This window comes from Moschus berezovskii, chromosome 18, assembly GCF_049115385.1.
Source record: "Moschus berezovskii isolate FMDL1 chromosome 18, NW_MosBer_1.0, whole genome shotgun sequence".
Lineage (NCBI taxonomy): Eukaryota > Metazoa > Chordata > Mammalia > Artiodactyla > Moschidae > Moschus > Moschus berezovskii.
In genome coordinates, this window is record NC_142477.1 from 58,446,777 (window position 1) to 58,469,581 (window position 22,805).

General features: G+C 37.4%; 1 protein-coding gene across 9 annotated transcripts in view; it reads right to left on the minus strand.

Moving 5' to 3' along the window:
- The window catches only part of PDE4D (phosphodiesterase 4D), a 1,698,276-nt gene that overhangs the window by 1,246,414 nt on the left and 429,057 nt on the right, over positions 1 to 22,805 (minus strand). For all 9 annotated transcript variants that reach the window (XM_088827708.1, XM_088827710.1, XM_088827709.1 and 6 more), the window contains one exon: positions 18,131 to 18,265. In XM_088827708.1, the coding sequence (XP_088683834.1) occupies positions 18,131 to 18,172 (42 nt within the window). In that variant the 5' untranslated portion in view covers positions 18,173 to 18,265. The remainder of the gene's footprint in view (positions 1 to 18,130; positions 18,266 to 22,805) is intronic.

A 22,805-nucleotide genomic window follows, 5' to 3' on the forward strand; every position in this document is an offset into this window, starting at 1 on the left:
ACTGAGTGGAAAGATTAGGCAAGAGTAAGAAGGCTGATCGCCAAAGAATTGATGCTTTTGAACTGTGGTGCTGGAGAAGACTCTTAAGAGTCCCTTGGACTGAAAGGGCATCCAACCAGTCCTAGAATCAATCCTGGGTGTTCACTGGAAGGACTGATGCTAAAGCTGAAACTCCAATACTTTGGCCACCTCATGCGACAAGTTGACTCACTGGAAAAGACTCTGATGATGGGAAGGATTGGGGGTGGGAGGAGACGGGGACGACAGAGAATGAGATGGCTGGATGGCATCACCGACTCAATGGACATGAGTTTGAGTGAACTCTGGGAGTTGGTGATGGACAGGGAGGCCTGGCGTGCTGTGATGCATGGGGTCGCAAAGAGTCGGACACGACTGAGCGACTGAACTGAACTGAATGCACATGGGATAGACCTAGAGATTAGCATACTAAGCGAGGCTAGTCAGAAAGAGAACAACAAATACCATATGATATCACCTATAAATGGAATCTAAAAGACAACACAAAGGAATGTATCTATGAAACAGAAGCAGACTCACAGAGAACAGACTTGTGTTTGCCAAGGGGGAGAGAAGGATTGGGAGTTTGGGATTAGCAGAAGCAAACTAGTATATACAGGATGAATAAAGAGCAAGGTCTTACTGTATAGCACAAGGAACTCTATTCACTATCCTGTGATAAATCATCATGGAAAAGAATATTAAAATATATATATATATATAAATATTTAACTGAATCACTTTGTTCTATACCAGAAATTAACACAACATTGTAAATCAACTGTACTTAAAATAGCAAGGACATGGGAGCAACCTAGATGTCCATCTGCAGACGAATGGATAAGAAAGCTTTGGTACATATACACAATGGAGTATTTTTCAGCCGTCAAAAAGAATGCATTTGAATCCGTTCTAATGAGGTGGATGAAATTGGAACCTATTATACAGAGTGCAGTAAGCCAGAAAGAAAAACATCAATACAGTATACTAACGCATATATATGGAACTTAGAAAGATGGTAAACTTAACCCTGTATACGAGACAGCAAAAGAGACACAGGTGTATAGAACAGTCTTTGGGACTCTGTGGGAGAGGGCGAAGGTGGGATGATTTGGGAGAATGGCACTGAAGCATGTATATTATCATATGTGAAACGAATCACCAGTCCAGGTTCGATGCATGATACAGGATGCTCGGGGCTGGTGCACGGGGATGACCTGGAGGGAGGATATGGGGAAGAGGGAGGTGGGAGGGGGGTTCAAGAAAGGGAACACATGTACACCCGGGGCGGATTCATGTCAGTGTATGGCAAAACCAACCAATATATTATTGTAAAGTAATTAGCCTCCAATAAAAAAAAAAATTAAAAAAAATTTTTTTTAAAAAGAATAAGGTACACAAAGCAAACTAGTTTGCTCCTTTGCACATACCAGGGGCGCACAGTCGTTTTTAAAGCAAGGAGAAAAAACAAAAACCTCTGTATGTCTAAGCAGATTCAGTCGATTACTAAAATCACCTTGTGCAGGATATGTAAAGAGAAATGCATTGTGTTCAAAGAAAGGACGTTGATGAAGACTGTGTTGATCTGAGGTAGAGGGAAGGATCAACTCATCCAAGGAGTGGTTTCAATAAAAGCTCTTGCTATTCCAAAGCTCTAAGGTATTTTATAAACCTGTTTTCTAGGAAGGATGAAAATCTATCTACTCACTTAGGCAAATCTAGTCACTCAAATCTGAAAGACTAATTAGAAATGAAACATTTGGAAAAACATGGTCATGTGGTCCACATGGTTAATTTACTAAGAGAAATTGCTGTGTTTGCATAGGTGCCATCTTAAAATCTATGTACAGTTATAAGAAAGAAACTAACTTAACATTCTTCATCCCTGCACCCATGCGACAGTCTAAAAATCCACTTTTGATTAAGATGTATGCATAGAACTTAAATATTTAAAAATACCTTGACTCTTCACTTTTATTATCAAAACCTACATAATTTGGAGGGGATTATCCTCATATTTTATGCTATTATTTCAAATGTTTATATTGCAGGTATATTAAACATAAGTACTAGTTCCTTTTTGTACCTCAGTTTGTCCATTTAATACAGATAAAAATAGTACCCATATTATAGAATTTTGGTTTTGAAGATTAACTAAAATGAGTAAACATTAACTAAATATTAACTAAAATGATTAAATATTTATAAAGTGTTGGCATTTGGTAGCACTCAATGAATCTGCATTATAAAATATTGTATTACAAAAGTATTTTATAAGGTAATTTGAAACAGCATAGCTTATAGTACTCTAATGGTAGAAAGCAAAGAGGAACTAAAGAACCTCTTGATGAGGGTGAAGGAAGAGAGTGAAAAAGCTGGCTTAAAGCTATATATTAAAAAAAACTAAGATCATGGCATGTGGCCCCATCACTTCATGGCAAATAGAATGGGAAATGGAAGTAGTGACAGATTTCCTCTTCTTGGGCACTAAAATCACTGTGGATGGTGACTGCAGTCTCAAAATTAGAAGATGATCACTTCTTGGCAGGAAGGCTATGACAAACCTAGACAGTGTGTTAAAAAGCAAAGACATCACTTTGCCAACAAAGTGTCCATATAGTCAAGGCTATGGTTTTTCCATTAGCCATGTATGGTTGTCGGGCTTCCCTGGTGGCTCAGAGGTTAAAGCATCTGCCTCCAATGCAGGAGACCCGGGTTCGATCCCTGGGTCGGGAAGATCCCCTGGAGAAGGAAACGGTAACCCACTCCAGTATTCTTGCCTGGAGAATCCCATGGACGGAGAAGCCTGGTAGGCTACAGTCCACGGGGTCGCAAAGAGTTGGACACGACTGAGCGACGGAACGGAACGGAACGGATGTATGGTTGTGAGAGTTGGACTGTAAAGAAGGCAGAATGCTGAAGAATTGATGCTTTCAAACTGTGGTGTTGGAGAAGACTCTTGAGAGTCCCTTGGACTGTGAGGAGATCAAACCAGTCAATCCTAAAGGAAATCAACCCTGAAAATTCACTGGAAGGACTTATGCTGAAGCTGCAATACTTTGGTCACCTGATGTGAACAGCCAACTCATTGGAAAGACCCTGATGCTGGGAAAGATTGAAGGCAAAAGAAAAGGGTGACAGAAGATGAGATGGTTGGATGGCATCACCAATGCAATGGACATGAACTTGGACAAACTCCAGGAGATGGTGAGGGACAGGGAGTCCTGGTGTGCTACAGTCCATGGGGATGGGAAGAGTTGGACACAGCTGTGCAACTGAACAATAGCTTAGGCCAAGTATTCCAGTACCAGGATATACACAGAAAATATTTGAATGACCCCAAGTACTGAGACTTCTGCGGACAAACAAAATGAACAAAGCCCTCTTGCCAGATAATCATATGACATTCAGAGTCCTTCCCAGCATTCTTGGGCATACCTGAAGTTGAGGAACTTGTGTGTTATTGTTTAGTCACTAAGTTGTATCTAACTCTTTTGCAGCCCCATGGACTATAACGGGCCAGGCTCCTCTTTCATGGGCTTTCCCAAGCAAGAATACTGGAATGGGTTGCCATTTCCTTCTCCAAAGAATCTCCGGGATTCAAGGATCAAACTCACATCTCCTGCATTGGCAAGTGGATTCTTTACAACTGAGCCTTCAGGGAAGCCCAACTTGTGTGTATTGAGGTGGAATTTGTCACAGCTCCCTCTGAACAACTGTCCCAGTTAGTGTACCATCACTGCTTCCTCCCTGCACTTTTCTTCCCTTGTCTCAAGTGTGAATACAGTCTTCTTCCTCCTCACACCCTGGGGTAAAATTGTTACAATGCTGTTGTAATTACAAGAAATGTTTGAGGTGAAAAAAAAATAAAAATAAGCAAAGTAAACAAACAAAATCTTTAAACCCCAACAGCTCAGTACTCCTAAAGTGGTTTTAGCCGTACCATCTCCACTGTGGGGACCATTGGTAAGTTGCCACCTGCTTCCACATGTGTCTTTTCCTGCAGGGGCTTTCTCCCATCTTTTTACTCCCAGAGTCTTCCAGAACACTGCTCCCTGAATTGTATCTCCCTTGAATAGCCAGGGGCATGTTAAAAAATTCTCGTACTTTTTTATGCAAGAGTTTACTTTCCTTAGAATGTAACCTTTCTTTCTAACAAGTCTGGGGGCCTCCATTCACAATTAAAATGTGTCCCTAAACAAAGTCTCCTCTGTTTTCTTTCACACTACAGAATGCAAAAACATTTGGAGTTTAAAATATAATATTGTTGCCCAACTGTATGTATCTGTCTGCAATGCAGGAGACCTGGGTTCAATCCCTGGGTCAGTAAGATCCCCTGGAGAAAGAAAAGGCAACCCATTCCAGCATGCTTGTCTGGGAAATCCCATGGACAGAGGAGCCTGGTGGGCTATAGTCCATGGGGTCACAAAGAGTCAGACAGGACTTAGCAACTAAACAACAAATTAGATTCTGCTCTTTATAGATATATACACAATTGAAAGTGAAAGTATTAGTCACTCAGTCATGTCCGACTCTGCAACCCTGTGGACTGTAACCTGCCTGAAGTTGGAAGAGTTCACTTCAGGAAAGAACTTTCAGTTCATATTTTAATTATATTCTTACTGGGTATAGAATGCTAGGTTAACAGCTTTGTCTCAGGACTTAAAAAGATGCCACTCCTTTGTCTTCTTACCTGCATAGTTTCTGAAAACTTTTAGCTAACTCTCCTACTGCTTTATAAGCATTCTCTTTCTCTTTGATGGGTGTGTCTGACTCTTGCCAGATTCAGGGTTGGTTGGCTGCTTTACAACTTCAGTTCTCTGATGGATTTTTTAAAGTCATGAATGTGCAGTGTGTCTGGATTTTTACTTATTGGAAGGATGGGAATGGCATTCTTTGCAACTTTCTACATCTCTGAGCTTAAACTATAAGATGGATAGTTCACCACAGAATTCCTCTATGTTCTAAAGTTACTATTCTAGGAGTAATAGAAGTAATAGAGGTTTGGTGCCTGTTTGGACTCACTGATAGTTCAGTACCCTTAAATATTTTTAATGGAATGAGTATACTCTTGGCTGAGAACTGACCTTGCTTATGCAAACAACATATCTAAAAAACCCTAAAGATTTGATCAGAAATTTGAAATATATTGATGTAAGACCATCTCATAATCTCCTCAGAAAACACTGGGTCATAAGAAAACTCTATCAGAAATATTTTCACTTATATCTATTCTAAGCCACCTTAGTCAACATCTAACTTCTCCATTTTTAAAGGGGGGTTTTTTGATTTTCAGCCTTGTTTTGGAAAGTCAGAACATACAAACGCTTTCTAAATAGACAACAACACTACCCACTGGAGGAGATGCTGCTCCCTGACTGCTTTGCTAATTACTTCATTTATTTTGGGTGAGGAAATAGATCTTCTGAATCCCTGCATGAGCAATTCCAAAAAAAGAGAATTTTTTATGTCTTCATATGCATAAATACTGAAGATTTCTCATTGTTTCCTCAACACCCTTGTTTGCCTTCAAATATCCCTTCAGAGACTATCATTTCTGAGCAACACCTAGGTCTCTCTTGATATGATTCATCTTATAGTGAAAGGCAACCCTGATGGTAAATTAATGCTATGTAATGGCCTCTTCTAGAAAAATATAAATTGGGCATTTAATATTTTAAAGTATAAGGCAAAGATGAAGACCTGTAAAACTTGCTTTTGTTTTGAATGAATTTGTAGAAAAGATGATTTTTGTCATAGCACTGTGGTGTTATTGTTTGTTTTTAGTAGTTGTAATACATTTTGTTTTTAATGTTCAGTGAGCGTGATTCTCTGAATAGCTTAAATCCCAACCTGGAATGTTAATTCTCTGAACCTCTGGGGTAGCATTTGTTGTGCAGCTCTGTGGGGTGTGACTGCTGTGGTGCAGTCAAATAGTTGGTGAGGACTTAATAAATACTGTTGACTAACTTAAATTCAGGAGGCCAAGGACTATAAACATGGCCAAACCATGAGTATAGAAGCACTAACACCAACAGAGAAATCCAGACTGCCGTGACAGTAAAGAATCTGGGAGGATGACAGTTATGATACTAAGACAGTTTTAAGCTAAATGTCTTATTCCCAGTCCCTGTGCTAATAATGGGGCTATACCCCCAAATTCCATGTATGTGGTATATGACCAATATAGGCAATAGAAGGAACTCGGAAGCAAGGTTAGGGCTCTAACTACATAACCATTAATCATTCTTGGCCTTGACATAAAGGATTTTAATATCCACAACTTAGAGGACCATTTGAACCATCAAGAATAACTTTTTCTAACAATAAAAATAAAGGAGTTTTGTCAATCTGTTTATAATGGACCAATTCTATTTTCAGAAAAAAAAAAAAAAAAGCCTAAGGCTTAAAAGACTTGGTACAGAAGCATGTGAAACAACTGAGGATCACACAACACAATTTGGGAATGTTTTTTGCTTCGCTGTTTTGGCTCTTTGTTCATTTTTATTTTGCAATGTGCTTTCAATACTGTTTTCTTATTTTACTCTTAAAAAATCAAAGTAGATAGTGAGAGCATTTGATAATAATCTAATTAGTTATGATTTTCTCGACCTTCTTCTCCCATCAGGATGAAAAGTGGCAAAGCCAAGACTGTAATTCAGGAACTTACGGCCCATCCCTGGGCTCCCTTTGGAAGCACTGACCTTGGAAAGCTATGTAAACACAGTGATCATTTTAACTCAAATCATTTTTTAACCTTCAAAACCCTTCCTTATAGATGGCCATTTTAATAATCCAAAATGATATTTAATTTAAAAAATAGAAAACTGCTTTTAGTTAAAACTAAGTGGCCTTCATAAGTAAACATTTTTTTTTCTGGATTGATAAACTACTAATAGAAAGCTTCACCAAATTATTACACTTTTCTTCACAATTCCACTTTGTTATAGAGCAATACTATCTGTAGGAGTCATTCTTTAATATTCATCATCAACTCAACAAAACTTCTCTCCATTTTTATATGTCTTTGATGTTTACATTGTGAAATACAATATATGCAATTATTTCTTGGATATAATCATTCAGAATTCAACTCCAACTTGCAATTGCCCAAAAATGAAATAGCAAACACATCACATTATCAAGAAAAAAAAAATAGTGGAGGTTTATTCCAAGGCAACAATGTAATGATTGACTCTGGCCACTAAAATTGTCATGCTATTGATTTTGCAGCAAATGGTGGCTGATCAGCCCCTATTCTTTCAGACCTATTCTCCATACTCACATTCACTTAGACTTGGCTATTCTTGTGCTATTGTTGATTACCCAAGAAAAATTCTTTTTGACCACTCGAAAATAATCTATGTTTCTGCAACAATGAGTGTAATTGACAATCATGGCACATTATTCACAGTTTAAAATATCCTGCCAAAGAGGATACCCAGGATGCAAAGAACAAGCGCACAGGAGTGTAAGGGATATAACTTCAGCATCCGTGGGAAGAATTAAGGATTAAAGTGGGACAGGCTTGGCTGGTCAGAGTGAGGTGGGGAGATGAAATAATAAAAAGAAAGTTACAAAAGTTATAAATTCAGTTGTCAAATATGCTATATAAGAGTAGAGATCATATGTATCTTACTGACTGTTGGATACCCAGAGGCTAACAAGCACAGTTTCTAACACACAGTAGCATTCAAAATAGATTTTTTGAATTTTGTACAGGAAGAGCATAAGCAGGAAGGCAAGATTAATGACCAAAGAAATGGAACCTCTGAAACTACAAGGTCTCATTTCGGTTTATTGCTAATATAGACACAAACAAGAATATTATTTTGGCTTGGCTTTGTAATTTGCATTTTTCAGAGCATCTTTACCAACAGTATCTCCTCTGACCTTTGGACTTAAAGAGAGACCATAGAGAAAAATCCAGCTTTCATATACTTAACTTCATCAGGATTCTAAGCTGCTATAATTCCGTCAGTCTCATACCTTAGGTAGTGAGGGTTATAGCAAAGAAAGGAGGCCAGTCTGGAAAGAGATCCATTATTTTTTACTTTAACCATAAAACCCCCGGAACAATCAGTCTTACAGAGTAATTGTGAGGAACAATAAATGTGGACATCTCTGAAGTGCCCTAACAAATGTATCATCCTTTTCAAATTTCTTTTCAGTCTCCCCTCTTCAAGCAGGCACCAATGGAATGAAATGGTATATTTCTCAGTTTGGGCCATTAAAAGAGCAGTTGCCTCCCAAAATTCATCAGTGCAAAAGCGCAAATGGAAAAATTATTTTTTAAGTAAAAGATAACTTTGATTTACAAATTTTGGACATCTGAAGTCTTTTGTGATGAGATAAAGAAATGATCTAGGAAGGCTCTGGGCATATTTCACCAAGTGGGCACCTGGCTCTTGGCTCCTGGTATCGCAAGTGGGAAGCCCATTTCTAAGGGCTTTAAATTCAGAATGCTAAGTAGTTCCTAGATACTCTGTGCCCTCCAAACAGCAGCACAGGATTTGTTTTCCACTTTGAACGAACACAACAATTCTATAAAAAAAATAGGGAACATCAATTAAAAGACAGACATCTGGTAAGTGACAATTTTATCCAAGTGTAGAGCATCTAAAATGATCCTAAGTCAGAGGACAGTTTCATCAAGAAACCAATTAATCCAGTTGAGCATAAGATATTGTGAATCTCTCCAAACTGGTAGGAAGAAAATGATTCAGGGTACTAGGAAATTGAGCATTTAATGTAAATTACTATAAGATATATAATAATTTAATACATAAGAGAGTTGATTAATGAATAAAATTAAAATATATCCAGTTCATTCTCTAGGTGAAAAGATTTGTAAAAATTCGTAAGTTCAGAGAATGCCAACAGAGATATTATAAGGAAATGTACTTTAGAGTTTAAAAAAAAAATAATCCCTAATTTAAAAATATACTATAGGAATTTCTATGTGCTTCTCCCCTCACCTGTATCTTTGCTTCTTACTCCTGGTGAGTATAATGACAGAGGCATTAATAGAACTGGGTGGCTCAGATAATCAGGTCTGAAATTTACAAACCTCTAAAATGTTACCTCAAATGGTAAGGACTGGAAGGACAAGGAACTTTGGAGATTTATGTTACTGGACTGGATATTAAGAACAAAAAATATAAAATAAGCAAAATGGAAATAGTAAAGGGAGGAAATATATTTTTGAGTAAAACTAAAGTTATCCCCTAAGATCTATGAATTACTGATTAGAACCTCATAAATCATCACTGAGTACCCACAAAATAAAATCTAGAAAACAGGAAAAGAAGAGAAACATGTTAACTGCATAATTTTCAGTGTTGTCTAGTGGAGAGAGTATGTGGACTCTAGAAAACTGGTTGCCAATCTTTGGGCATAAATATAACAGTGACTTATTAGAATCATCCCCTAGAAATAAAAAATAAACAAATAAATAATAAACCAAACTCACTGTTATGGACTAAATGCTGTGCCCTCCACATTTCATATGTTCAAGTCCTAACTTCCAATGTAATGATACTGGAGGTGTAGCCTTTGGGAGTAATTAGGATTAGATAAGGTCATGAGGTGGGGTCCTAATGATAGGATTACTACCCTTATAAGAAGAGACACCAGAGAGCTTGCTCCCTCTTCCTCTCATATGAGGACACAGTGAGGAGGCCAGGAAGAAACCTCTCAGTAGGAACCAAATTAGCCATCTCCTTGATCCTAGACTTCAGTCTCCAGAACTGTGAGAAATAAAATTCTCTTGTTTAAGCCACCTAGTCCACAGTATTTTTTGATGGCAGCCTGAGCTGATAATATACTCTTTTCCCCAATTCTTGGAAATTTACTTGGGAACTGATTTTCAATTCAGTTTATTAATGGGTAAAACATGACCAGAATCCACATAACTGATAGGAAATAGAACTCTCACCTAGTTTAACTATCCATTTTATGCCTAAGTCTTTAACATGATATAGGTATTGACTAACAGGTCTTGGAAGGTATATTTGAACCCCTTTAGTGAGAGGAACTGGCTTCATTTCCAGGCATTTCCATTTGATCCATTTCTGGGCCAGACACGATCACTCTGCCCTATAGCTACAAAAAAGCATCTGCAAACCTCAAGATAGAATTTATCAAACAACTATTATGTGATAGATGTTTTCACCTCAGTATGATATTTTTTCTAGGCTCAAAAAAATTACGTAATCTACCAATGATCAGATCTTTAAGCATCAGTGGATCTAGGGATTGATTCCACATCTCTGAACTCAACAACTGTTTTCTTTTCACCACATCAGTGATCTCTAAACTATATTGATTTTGAAAACAGATGACATTAAAAAGTAAGTATAAATATAATACTTATATTCCTTTTAAAGCCCACTTTGGAGATTGCTGTACTTTATCACATTAGCTCCCTTATACTTGAGAGACAATAAAAAGCTAGATCAGTGAAAGTATATTTATATTGAAAAATGCCGGAACCTAACATTCGGAAACAATGATTATTATTCTGAACGTGAAGACTAGTAAATCTACTACTTTAAAGATAATTTTCAACAGAACTACAAGCTTCAAGTGTTAAATTTTTAACCTTAGGAGAGTCATACTGTATTAATATTTCATTGGAGAAATGTCAAGGAAAACTTGAATCACAGATCTGATGCTGGGGTCACTGTAAATGGCTCCTTTCCTTTTGGAACCAATGAATTAAAAGAGTCAATAGAGTTAACTCAGGTCACTAAAGGGGTGGAGTAGAGTCTTGACTACTGTAGCAAATTAAACTATTTAATTAAAAACAGAGTTGTTACTATAAGCATCTTCATAAAATTTTCTAACATATTCTAAAACTAAGATCATGGCATCTGGTCCCATCACTTCATGGCAAACAGATGGGGAAACAGTGGAAACAGTGGCTGACTATTTTGGGGGGCTCCAAAATCACTGCAGATGGTGATTGCAGCCATGAAATTAAAAGATGCTTACTCCTTGGAAGGAAAGTTATGATCAACCTAGACAGCATATTAAAAAGCAGAGACATTACTTTGTCAACAAAGGTTCTTCTAGTCAAGGCTATGATTTTTCCAGTAGTCATGTATGGATGTGAGAGTTGAACTATAAAGAAAGCTGAGCATCGAAGAATTGATGCTTTTGGACTGTGGTACTGGAGAAGACTCTTGAGAGTCCCTTGGACTGCAAGGAGATCCAACTAGTTCATCCTAAAGGAGATCAGTCCTGGGTGTTCATTGGAAGGACTGATGTTGAAGTTGAAACTCCAATACTTTGGCCACCTGATGTGAAGAGCTGACTCATTTGAAAAGACCCTGATGCTGGGAAAGATTAAAGGCAGGAGGAGAAGGGGACAACAGAGGATGAGATGGTTGGATGGCATCACCGACTCAATGGACATGGGTTTGGGTGGGCTCCGGGAGTTGGTGTTGGACAGGAAGGACTGGCGTGCTGTGGTTCACGGGGTTGCAAAAGTTGGACACAACTGAGCGACTGAACTGAATTGAACTGAACTTTGTTAACTATTCTCTTTCTGTCCTAAATTGCTATGCTTTTCAGGTAGCAGGAGAAAAAAATCCTAGATGTCTACAACTAAATGCTGTTCCAGACTAAATTAAAAGGCATCATGTAAGCATATCTGAGGCAGGAGAAAGCAAGTTTTAAATAGAGAAATTCGTTGATCTATTATGATTCAAAATAGTAAGTAAAAATTAAACCTTTTTTCTACATGGGATTTTCCTGCTATTAAACTTATAGGAGAGTAATAACTCAGCAAGCCTCACTTTTCCACTCATTATTTTGAGATAGGATGGTTTTACACTAACATGTAAAATTATGTAATTACCGTTTAAGTGTCACTTGTTCAGCCCCATTAAAGCAAAAGTCAGAACAGCAAGAATTGTCCCCAGATTCAACAGATGACAAAGACACTTCCTGAGGTTAACAACACAGAGAGAAATCTGAGCTATGCCCTTGATGTATGGACAAAGAACCAAAACCTGGGGGAAAATGTGGCCTTAAGCACCCTAAGAGGCATAAATCTCAAAGCAGTCATATAAGAACTTTAATTATATTTGCAAAAATAAAATTCCAGTCCAGTAAGAGATGGCTTGAAAACTTTAAAAAGATTTAAGTCCCTCATACCAGAAAACTTGTAGGAGAATCTTCTCCATTGTCATAGCCACTGGGATCATGTCTCACTTACGCACTGTCCAATGTCCAGTTCCTCTTTTTGTATCTACTATGACTATAAATTATCCTCCCAAACTAGCAAAATGTCACTTAAAGTCAAAGTGGTTTGCTTATATTCCTTTTTTTTAAAATAAACCTTTTATTTTATTTTATTTATTTATTTATTTATTTTGGTAATTAATTTATTTTTTATTGGAGGCAAATTATTTTACAATATTATATTGGTTGGTTTTGCCATACATTGACATGAATTCGCCCCAGGTTTACATAAGTTCCCCCTCCTGAACCCCCCTCCCACCTCCCTCCTCCCTTTATCCTCCCTCTGGGTCATCAGTGCATGCCAGCCCCGAGCATCCTATAACATGCATCGACCCTGAACTAGTGATTCATTTCACATATGACAACATGCGTGTTTCAATGCCATTCTCCCAAATCATCCCACCCTCACCCTCTCCCACAGAGTCCCAAAGACTGTTCTATACATCTGTGTCTCTTTTGCTGTCTCGTATACAGGGTTATCATTTGCATCTTTCTAAATTCCATATGTATGCTTTAGTATACTGTATTGGTGTTTTTCTTTCTGGCTTACTTCACTCTGTATAATAGGCTCCAGTTTCATTCATCTCATTAGAACTGATTCAAATGTATTCTTTTTACTGGCTGAGTAATACTCCATTGTGTATATGTACCAAAACTTTCTTATCCATTCGTCTACAGATGGACATCTAGGTTGCTTCCATGTCCTGGCTATTATAAACAGTGCTGCAATGAACATTGGAGTACATGTGTCTCTTTCAATTCTGGTTTCCTCGGTGTGTATGCCCAGGAGTGTGATTGCTGGATCATATGGCAGTTCTATTTCCAGTTTTTTGAGGAATCTCCACACTGTTCTCCATAGTGGCTGTACTAGTTTGCATTCCCACCAACAGTGTAAGAGGGTTCCTTTCTCTCCACATCCTCTCCAGCATTTATTGCATGTAGACTTTTGGATAGCAGCCATTCTGACTGGTGTGAAATGGTATCTCATTGTGGTTTTGATTTGCATCTCTCTGATTATGAGGGATGTTGAGCATTTTTTCATGTGTTTGTTAGCCATCTTTATGTCTTCTTTGGAGAAATGTCTGTTTAGTTCTTTGGCCCATTTTTTGATTGGGTCGTTTATTTTTCTGGAATTCAGCTGCAGGAGCTGCTTGTATATTTTGGAGATTAATCCTTTATCAGTTGCTTCATCTGCTATTATTTTCTCCCATTCTGAAGGCTGTCTTTTCACCTTACTTATAGTTTCCTTTGCTGTGCAGAAGCTTCTGATTTTAATTAGGTCCCATTTGTTTATTTTTGCTTTTATTTCCAATATTCTGGGAGGTGGGTCATGGAGGATCCTGCTGTGATTTATGTCGGAGAGTGTTTTGCCTACATTCTCCTCTAGGAGTTTTATAGTTTCTGGTCTTACATTTAGCGCTCTAATCCATTTTGAATTTATTTTTGTGTATGGTGTTAGGAAGTGTTCTAGTTTCATTCTTTTACAAGTGGCTGACCAGTTTTCCCAGCACCACTTGTTAAAGAGACGGTCTTTTCTCCATTTTATATTCTTGCCTCCTTTGTCAAAGATAAGGTGTCCATAGGTGCGTGGATTTATCTCTGGGCTTTCTATTTTGTTCCACTGATCTATATTTCTGTCTTTATGCCAGTAGCACACTGTCTTGATGACTGTGGCTTTGTAGTAGAGCCTGAAGTCTGGCAGGCTAATTCCCCCAGTTCCATTCTTCTTCCTCAAGATTGCTTTGGCTATTTGAGGTTTTTTGTATTTCCATACAAATTGTGAGATTATTTGTTCTAGTTCTGTGAAAAATATCGTTGGTAGCTTGATAGGGATTGCATTGAATGTATAAATTACTTTGGGTAGTATACTCATTTTTACAATATTTATTCTTCCAATCCATGAACATGGTATATTTCTCCATCTATTAGTGTCCTCTTTGATTACTTTCAGTAGTGTTTTATAGTTTTCTACATACAAGTCTTCCTGGGCCATAAATCTAGCCTTGGTAAATTCAAAAAAGTTGAAATCATTCCAAGCATCTTTTCTGACCACAATGCAGTAAGATTAGATCTCAATTACAGGAGAAAAACTATTAAAAATGCCAACATATGGAGGCTGAACAACACACTGCTGAATAATGAACAAATCATAGAAGAAATCAAAAGAGAAATCAAAATATGCATAGAAATGAATGAAAATGAAAACACAACAACCCAAAACCTCTGGGACACTGTAAAAGCAGTGCTAAGGGGGAAGTTCATAGCAATACAGGCACACATCAAGAAACAAGAAAAAAGTCAACTAAATAACCTTACTCTACATCTAAAGCAACTAGAAAAGGAGGAAATGAAGAACCCCAGGGTCAGTAGAAGGAAAGAAATTGTAAAAATTAGGGCACAGATAAATGCAAAAGAAACAAAAGAGACCATAGCAAAAATCAACAAAGCCAAAAGCTGGTTCTTTGAGAAGGTAAATAAAATTGATAAACCACTAGCCAGACTCATCAAGAAACAAAGGGAGAAGAACCAAATCAATAAAATTAGAAATGAAAATGGAGAGATCACAACTGACAACACAGAAATACAAAGGATTATTAGAGAATACTATCAGCAATTAAATGGCAATAAAATGAATAACCTGGAAGAAATGGACAAATTCCTAGAAAAGTACAGCTTTCCAAAACTGAACCAGGAAGAAATAGAAAATCTGAACAGACCCATCACAAGCATGGAACTAGAGGCTGTAATCAGGAATCTTCCAGCAAACAAAAGCCCAGGTCCAGACAGCTTCACAGCCGAATTCTACCAAAAATTTAGAGAAGAGCTAACACCTATTCTACTCAAACTCTTCCAGAAAATTGCTGAGGAAGGGAAACTTCCAAACTCATTCTGTGAGGCCACCATCATCCTAATCCCAAAACCTGGTAAAGACCCCACAAAAAAAGAAAACTACAGGCCAATATCACTGATGAACATAGATGCAAAAATCCTTAACAAAATTCTAGCAATCAGAATCCAACAACATATTAAGAAGATCATACATCATGACCAAGTGGGCTTTATCCCAGGAATGCAAGGATTCTTCAATATCCACAAATCAATCAATGTAATACACCACATTAACAAACTGAAAAATAAAAATCATATGATTATCTCAATAGATGCAGAGAAAGCCTTCGACAAAATTCAACATCCATTTATGATAAAAACCCTCCAGAAAGTGGGAATAGAAGGGATATACCTCAACATAATAAAAGCTATATATGACAAACCCACGGCAAACATTATCCTCAATGGTGAAAAACTGAAAGCATTTCCCCTAAAGTCAGGAACAAGACAAGGGTGCCCACTCTCACCACTACTATTCAACATAGTTCTGGAAGTTTTGGCCACAGCAATCAGAGCAGAAAAAGACATAAAAGGAATACAAATTGGAAAAGAAGAAGTAAAACTTGCACTGTTCGCTGATGACATGATCCTCTACACAGAAAACCCTAGAGACTCTACCAGAAAACTACTAGAGCTAATCAATGATTACAGTAACGTTGCAGGATATAAAATCAACACACAGAAATCCCTTGCATTCCTATACACTAATAATGAGAAAATAGAAAGAGAAATTAAGGAAATTATTCCATTCACTGTTGCAACGAAAAGAATTAAATACTTAGGAATATATCTGCTTATATTCTTATATTTAACATTTTTAATGTATCACTTCCAAATAAAGGAAGAATTCAGAGCATTCATCATTAAAAGGGACACTGCACCAGGTCTTCAAAGAGAGGAGAAAAATATGAACACTGCTTTAAGTGCTCAAGAATAGATAAGGTGATTGTCATAAATAAAGATGGTCTATTTTTCCCTCCCATTTTGTGCACCTTAGATTTTCACAATGACAGATACAAGATATACAGAGACATGCAGGGAGGAGCAGAGGCCATTTTCAACACTTAGAACATTCACTTTTATTTTCAAATGTCATAATGCCAGAGAAAAACATTCTCAGATCCAAAATCAAATTAATACTTTAAACCTTCCTCACCAAAATGGGAAATACATAAGTGTACAATTTTGAACCCTGTTATAGCAAAGACTTAAGGAGTGGAGATGGCATTATTAAGCCAGTGCAAACTAAACTTTAAAAACTCTAAAGTGACAAGTTTTCACTAGACAAAGAGTCTGGCTCTTTTCTCCGATAATAGTAGTCTCTTGCTCAGAGTCATTTAATTAAGTGGAAGCACTTTCTTAATGCCAGTGGGTTTTTAAGAGGCTAAGAAGCAGTGAAAGGAGAGCTCTACTGTTCACATTTGGACAAATGTAGGCAACTCAGATTCTCTTAATCTTGGAAGCATGAGCCTTTCCACCAAGATGAAAATTTTTGCATTAAGCATATATAAAGAGGAAATCTCCTAGCATCATTAAGTACTCAGAGTTCATTAAAGTCACAGTTCAATCAATCATTTTCTTTTAGAATATTTTTCTCCAAGAACAGGGAAATGTTTAACATTAAATTTTAAATTATTCAAAATATTATCTTTTGCCTTTATACATTTTCTTCATGTAGTATGTCTATGAAATGTAATGAAAGAAGTATGTGAATGGATTGCTTTCAAATTTAACTTAAGAAAAACTCAGCAACAGAAAGATGTTTTTGCAGTTTGGTAATTTGTATGCAGGTCACCTTCTATCACAATGAGAATGTGTGATAATAGAAGGAATTCCAGGCTCCATGCCATTTCCCTTGATTTTACATAATAATCCATACATCTGAACACCAAAATAAAAAAAGGAATTTGGACATTCCCTCAGAGTTTGTTGAATTTCTTTTGTTGGTTATTAAACAAAGTTACTGCTCAGTCCAAGAACAGGCACACTTCTGGGTACATCCTCATTTGTTTTTAAAAACCCTACTGGGCACTGTATTTCTTTCTCCATTATTCCTGCATCGCTCACCCTTAAAAGCTGGATGGTAATTAATTCTATATAACGATGGCCTTGGGCCATCACCAAGAATCACTGGTTGTAACACAAAAGCATTCTGTACTAGAGAAATGTGTTTGCATTTGTGGTTTTTCTTATGCCTTCAAATGAATGTTCCTACGTCATAACTACATCTGTTTGGATCCCTTTTTCCCCCGTGGGTAAATGAACAAAGGGACATGTTCTTAGAGTTTGCCTGATGGAAATTAACAGTCTACTTTCATCCTTGCCTTGTGTAGCTTTCTTTGAGTTGCTCTGTTTGCTCGTGCTTTCTTTCATAAATTAGTAGAAATCTAAAAATTATCACTAATTTTGTACCTTAACAACACTAAATGAATAAGACAATCTCCATCAAAAATAAAACAAAAAATCAAAGGAGGAGAGAGATTAGAGACATACTCCAGGGTAGAAAACTCATGGAAGTGATGACCCACTGGTAAGTGTTCACATTTTTCATCAAGTACATGAACTTGCAGAATGCGATTGATTGAAGTACCCTGTAATGTAAGTTCAATTTACCCTTTTGGACTTGCCTGGGAAGTTTGCTATTCAAGACATAGATTTCTTCAGTTTCAACTTTTTATATTTTACTCATGCATCTAAAAATCAGGGTGTCCGATATCTTGCCAGTGGACATATACAAATGAATGGTAAGGCATATAAACTGGCTGAAAGAGAATTCCCATCAAATGTCAACCAGGCCACTGAGACAAACAAGTCTTCATTTGTTAATAAACTGTGTACAATTAGAGAACTGAAAGTCAACCAAGGGTTTCTCACAAGTCTGATCATGAAAGCACAGTATTAAAATCCAAAAGAAAACAGCAAAAAGTTGTGGGTACACAGTTTTAGAAAATAAATGAATACAAAAGGTACTTACACTTTTGCTCCGGGAAAGCAAATCACAGGTATTTCTTTTCATGGTGGTGCTTTAAGTAATTCAGACAGGCAATAGTTGTTTCCAACGTCACTGCTCTCACTGCAACAATTATCCACTCAAAAGCCAATTGGCATTCTGAAGAGAAAGGCAAGGAAATGTTTAATCAAGTATATGATTAACACATGCACTTTGAAATGCTGTCTTAGAGTGGGACAGTAATTCTTCAATTATTCATCAAAACAGGCTAAAATGGTGCTGTGTCTAAGCCGTAAAAGTACACACAAGCAACATTTCCAAAACAGCTTTTGTTAAATGTAAGTTAGAGATTTCAGGCACCATCTGTTTTTCATTAAATATTTAAGTCTACATTTCTAGTGGCTGAAAAAAAAAAAGGTATGGTAGCCACAACCTAAAGTTACACGTATGAAATGAAGATACATACTGACTTCTGTATGTCCTGATTCTGGCTGGTACAGCTAAGGACTCCTCAATTTTCCAGCTGGGGATCGCTAAAGTAGCTTTGTTCACTGCTGGAATCTTACCCACATCTGAAAGCCCTCTGACCACGGCATCATGGCCTCTTGTTTCACTACCAATAATCTGCAGTACATGGAAGACATCCCAGTGGCTCTTCAGTGAATTAGTGACCTCCCTACCCTTTCAGTTCAAAGAGGTTCCAAGGAATGCTTGAGAGAAATTGTTTACCTAGTCAAGCAGCAACTATTATCTTAAGAATATTCTACAGCAGCTTCCACATGAAAGACATGATAGCCACATTGCCCACTCTTCACTTTCACTAAGAAGATGTTTCTGTGTTTTGAGCTTTGAAGAAAGAGCAAAGAGAACAGTTAAATGTGGTGTGTTCCATTTCTGACATTCAACTGTATCTGGACATAGCTTAGAAGCTCATAGGGTATATTGGCATGTGGGCTGAAGTGCCTTTTGGGAAAGAAGCTCCCCTAAGCGAAAGAGAATGAGGCAGACAGTCCTGACCAAACCACAAGAACTCTGACATTGTAGGTATAGACTGATTCTAACCACAACATGTAGTTCTATCACTTAGATTTGTTCTAAGCTTCTCAGAAGACTTATGTCTGAGGGTGAAAGAAAAGAGTAATAGTGAGCAAGGTCTGAAGGAGTTTGTTTAGCTCAAATGACTGAAAAATATCAAAGGGCGGTGTAGTGTGAATTATACATTCAAAAACTAATCAAAACCAAAAAAACTATATGTACTTTTTAAAAAACATATAAAACTAAAGGAGAGAGGACTCCAGGTACGCAGTCTATGTGAGCCTCTGGGGGTAGGCCAGCTCGCAGCAGCAGGAGAACGCAGCCAACCCCACACCAGTGGACAGGTTCCTTCACTTGACAACCTGCGGTAGCGCTCTCTCAAGGCTCAAAGATTTCTTTGGACACGTGTGAGTAACACCTCAAAATTTATGAAAATAAAAGGGAGATGTTTTTAAGGAGGCCAGAGACCACACAACAGTACATTGGAGCCAGAATCAGAGAAATAGCATTTATTGCTCAGAATATACCTAGATACAACTTGGGGATCCAAAAGGCACCAAGGAAAAAAGTCTTTTTCTGGGGTTGATTAAAATGCTTACCTGAGATTAGAGGGAAAAAAAAAGTACAATCAAATGTGAGTTGTTAGAATAAATATGGTCACTTTGAATGTGAATGGATTTTTTTAAAGGGAGTTGGGGTTAGAAGGTGGAACGGACTCACAAATGCTAAGTTCTCAGCTACTATATCTCTGGGAATTTAGTAGCTTTCATTGATTAGTTATAATGCCAAACATTTCCTGAGTTCTCATAAAATGTGAAATTATGTTATTCACCTAGATCAATTTAAGAAATGAAGATAAATAATATAAACTGTGAACTAAATATTTCATATATAGGGAGGAAAAAAAGCAGTAAAATTCTTTGGGAAGTTTACACACTGTATCAGAGAAAAACTCATTGAAAATATTGAATTATTCATTCAGTATTTAATGAATACCCTTAAGGGTAACCATGGAATAGTTGCCCCAGTGGACTAGTGACTCAGTGGTTTTAAATTAACTAATCAGTCAAATTTTTAAAAAAGAAGGATTTGATCTGATAAAGCTTGCTAAATTAATGACGTTTTTAGCAAATTTGCCTTGACATATTTAAAGACCATCATTAAGAGATACTTTCCTTCTGTCTATGGGGTCACACAGAGTCGGACACGACTGAAGTGACTTAGCCGCAGCAGCAGCAGCAGAAATCTGAATAGGCAGAGGGATTTAATTGAATACTGACAGTAAATCTGATGACCTTTCTCAGTCTGTATATCTTTTTTTTTTTTTAATTGGAGGCTAATTATTTTACAATATTATATTGGTTAGTTTTGCCATACATTGACATGAATCTGCCCCGGGTGTACATGAGTTCCCCCTCCTGAACCCCCTTCCCACCTCTCTCCTCCCTTTATCCTCCCTCTGGGTCATCCCCGCACACCAGCCCCGAGCATCCTGTAATATGCATCGACCCTGAACTGGTGATTCGTTTCACATATGACAACATACATGTTTCAATGCCATTCTCCCAAGTCATCCCACCCTCACCCTCTCCCACAGAGTCCCAAAGACTGTTCTATACATCTGTGTCTCTTTTGCTGTCTCGTATACATTTGCATCTTTCTAAATTTCATATATATGTGTTAGTATACTATATTGGTGTTTTTCTTTCTGGCTTACTTCACTCTGTATAATAGGCTCCAGTTTCATCCATCTCATTAGAACTGATTCAAATGCATTATTTTTAATGGCTGAGTAATACTCCATTGTGTATATGTACCAAAACTTTCTTATCCATTCATCTGCAGATGGACATCTAGGTTGCTTCCATGTCCTGGCTATTATAAACAGTGCTGCAATGAACATTGGAGTACATGTGTCTCTTTCAATTCTGGTTTCCTCGGTGTGTATGCCCAGGAGTGTAATTGCTGGATCATATGGCAGTTCTGTTTCCAGTTTTTTGAGGAATCTCCACACTGTTCTCCATATTTCCCGTAAAGTCAGGAACAAGACAAGGGTGCCCACTCTCACCACTACTATTCAACATAGTTCTGGAAGTTTTGGCCACAGCAATCAGAGCAGAAAAAGACATAAAAGGAATACAAATTGGAAAAGAAGAAGTAAAACTTGCACTGTTCGCTGATGACATGATCCTCTACACAGAAAACCCTAGAGACTCTACCAGAAAACTACTAGAGCTAATCAATGATTATAGTAACGTTGCAGGATATAAAATAAACACACAGAAATCCCTTGCATTCCTATACACTAATAATGAGAAAATAGAAAGAGAAATTAAGGAAACTATTCCATTCACTGTTGCAATGAAAAGAATTAAATACTTAGGAATATATCTACCTAAGGAAACAAAAGACTTGTACATAGAAAACTATAAAATACTAGTGAAAGTAATCAAAGAGGACACTAATAGATGGAAAAATATACCGTGTTCATGGATTGGAAGAATGAATATTGTAAAAATGAGTATACTACCCAACGTAATTTATACATTCAATGCAATCCCTATCAAGCTACCAACGATATTTTTCACAGAACTACTAGAACAAATAATTTCACAATTTGTATGAAAATACAAAAAATCTCGAATAGCCAAAGCAATCTTGAGGAAGAAGAATGGAACTGGGGGAATTAACCTGCCGGACTTCAGGCTCTACTACAAAGCCACAGTCATCAAGACAGTATGGTACTGGCATAAAGACAGAAATATAGATCAGTGGAACAAAATAGAAAGCCCAGAGATAAATCCATGCACCTATGGACACCTTATCTTTGACAAAGGAGGCAAGAATATAAAATGGAGAAAAGACCGTCTCTTTAACAAGTGGTGCTGGGAAAACTGGTCAGCCACTTGTAAAAGAATGAAACTAGAACACTTCCTAACACCATACACAAAAATAAATTCAAAATGGATTAGAGCGCTAAATGTAAGACCAGAAACTATAAAACTCCTAGAGGAGAATGTAGGCAAAACACTCTCCGACATAAATCACAGCAGGATCCTCCATGACCCACCTCCCAGAATATTGGAAATAAAAGCAAAAATAAACAAATGGGACCTAATTAAAATCAGAAGCTTCTGCACAGCAAAGGAAACTATAAGTAAGGTGAAAAGACAGCCTTCAGAATGGGAGAAAATAATAGCAGATGAAGCAACTGATAAAGGATTAATCTCCAAAATATACAAGCAGCTCCTGCAGCTGAATTCCAGAAAAATAAACGACCCAATCAAAAAATGGGCCAAAGAACTAAACAGACATTTCTCCAAAGAAGACATAAAGATGGCTAACAAACACATGAAAAAATGCTCAACATCCCTCATAATCAGAGAGATGCAAATCAAAACCACAATGAGATACCATTTCACACCAGTCAGAATGGCTGCTATCCAAAAGTCTACATGCAATAATGCTGGAGAGGGTGTGGAGAGAAGGGAACCCTCTTACACTGTTGGTGGGAATGCAAACTAGTTCAGTCTGCATATCTAAGGAGTCAATATAGCCTTGTTAAAGAGTATGAACCTTGAAACCAAATAGGTTAGAATTCACCTCTCCAGTGGAATCTGTGCAGCTTGAGGTAAGTTACTTAACCTCTCTGAGCTTTTTTCAG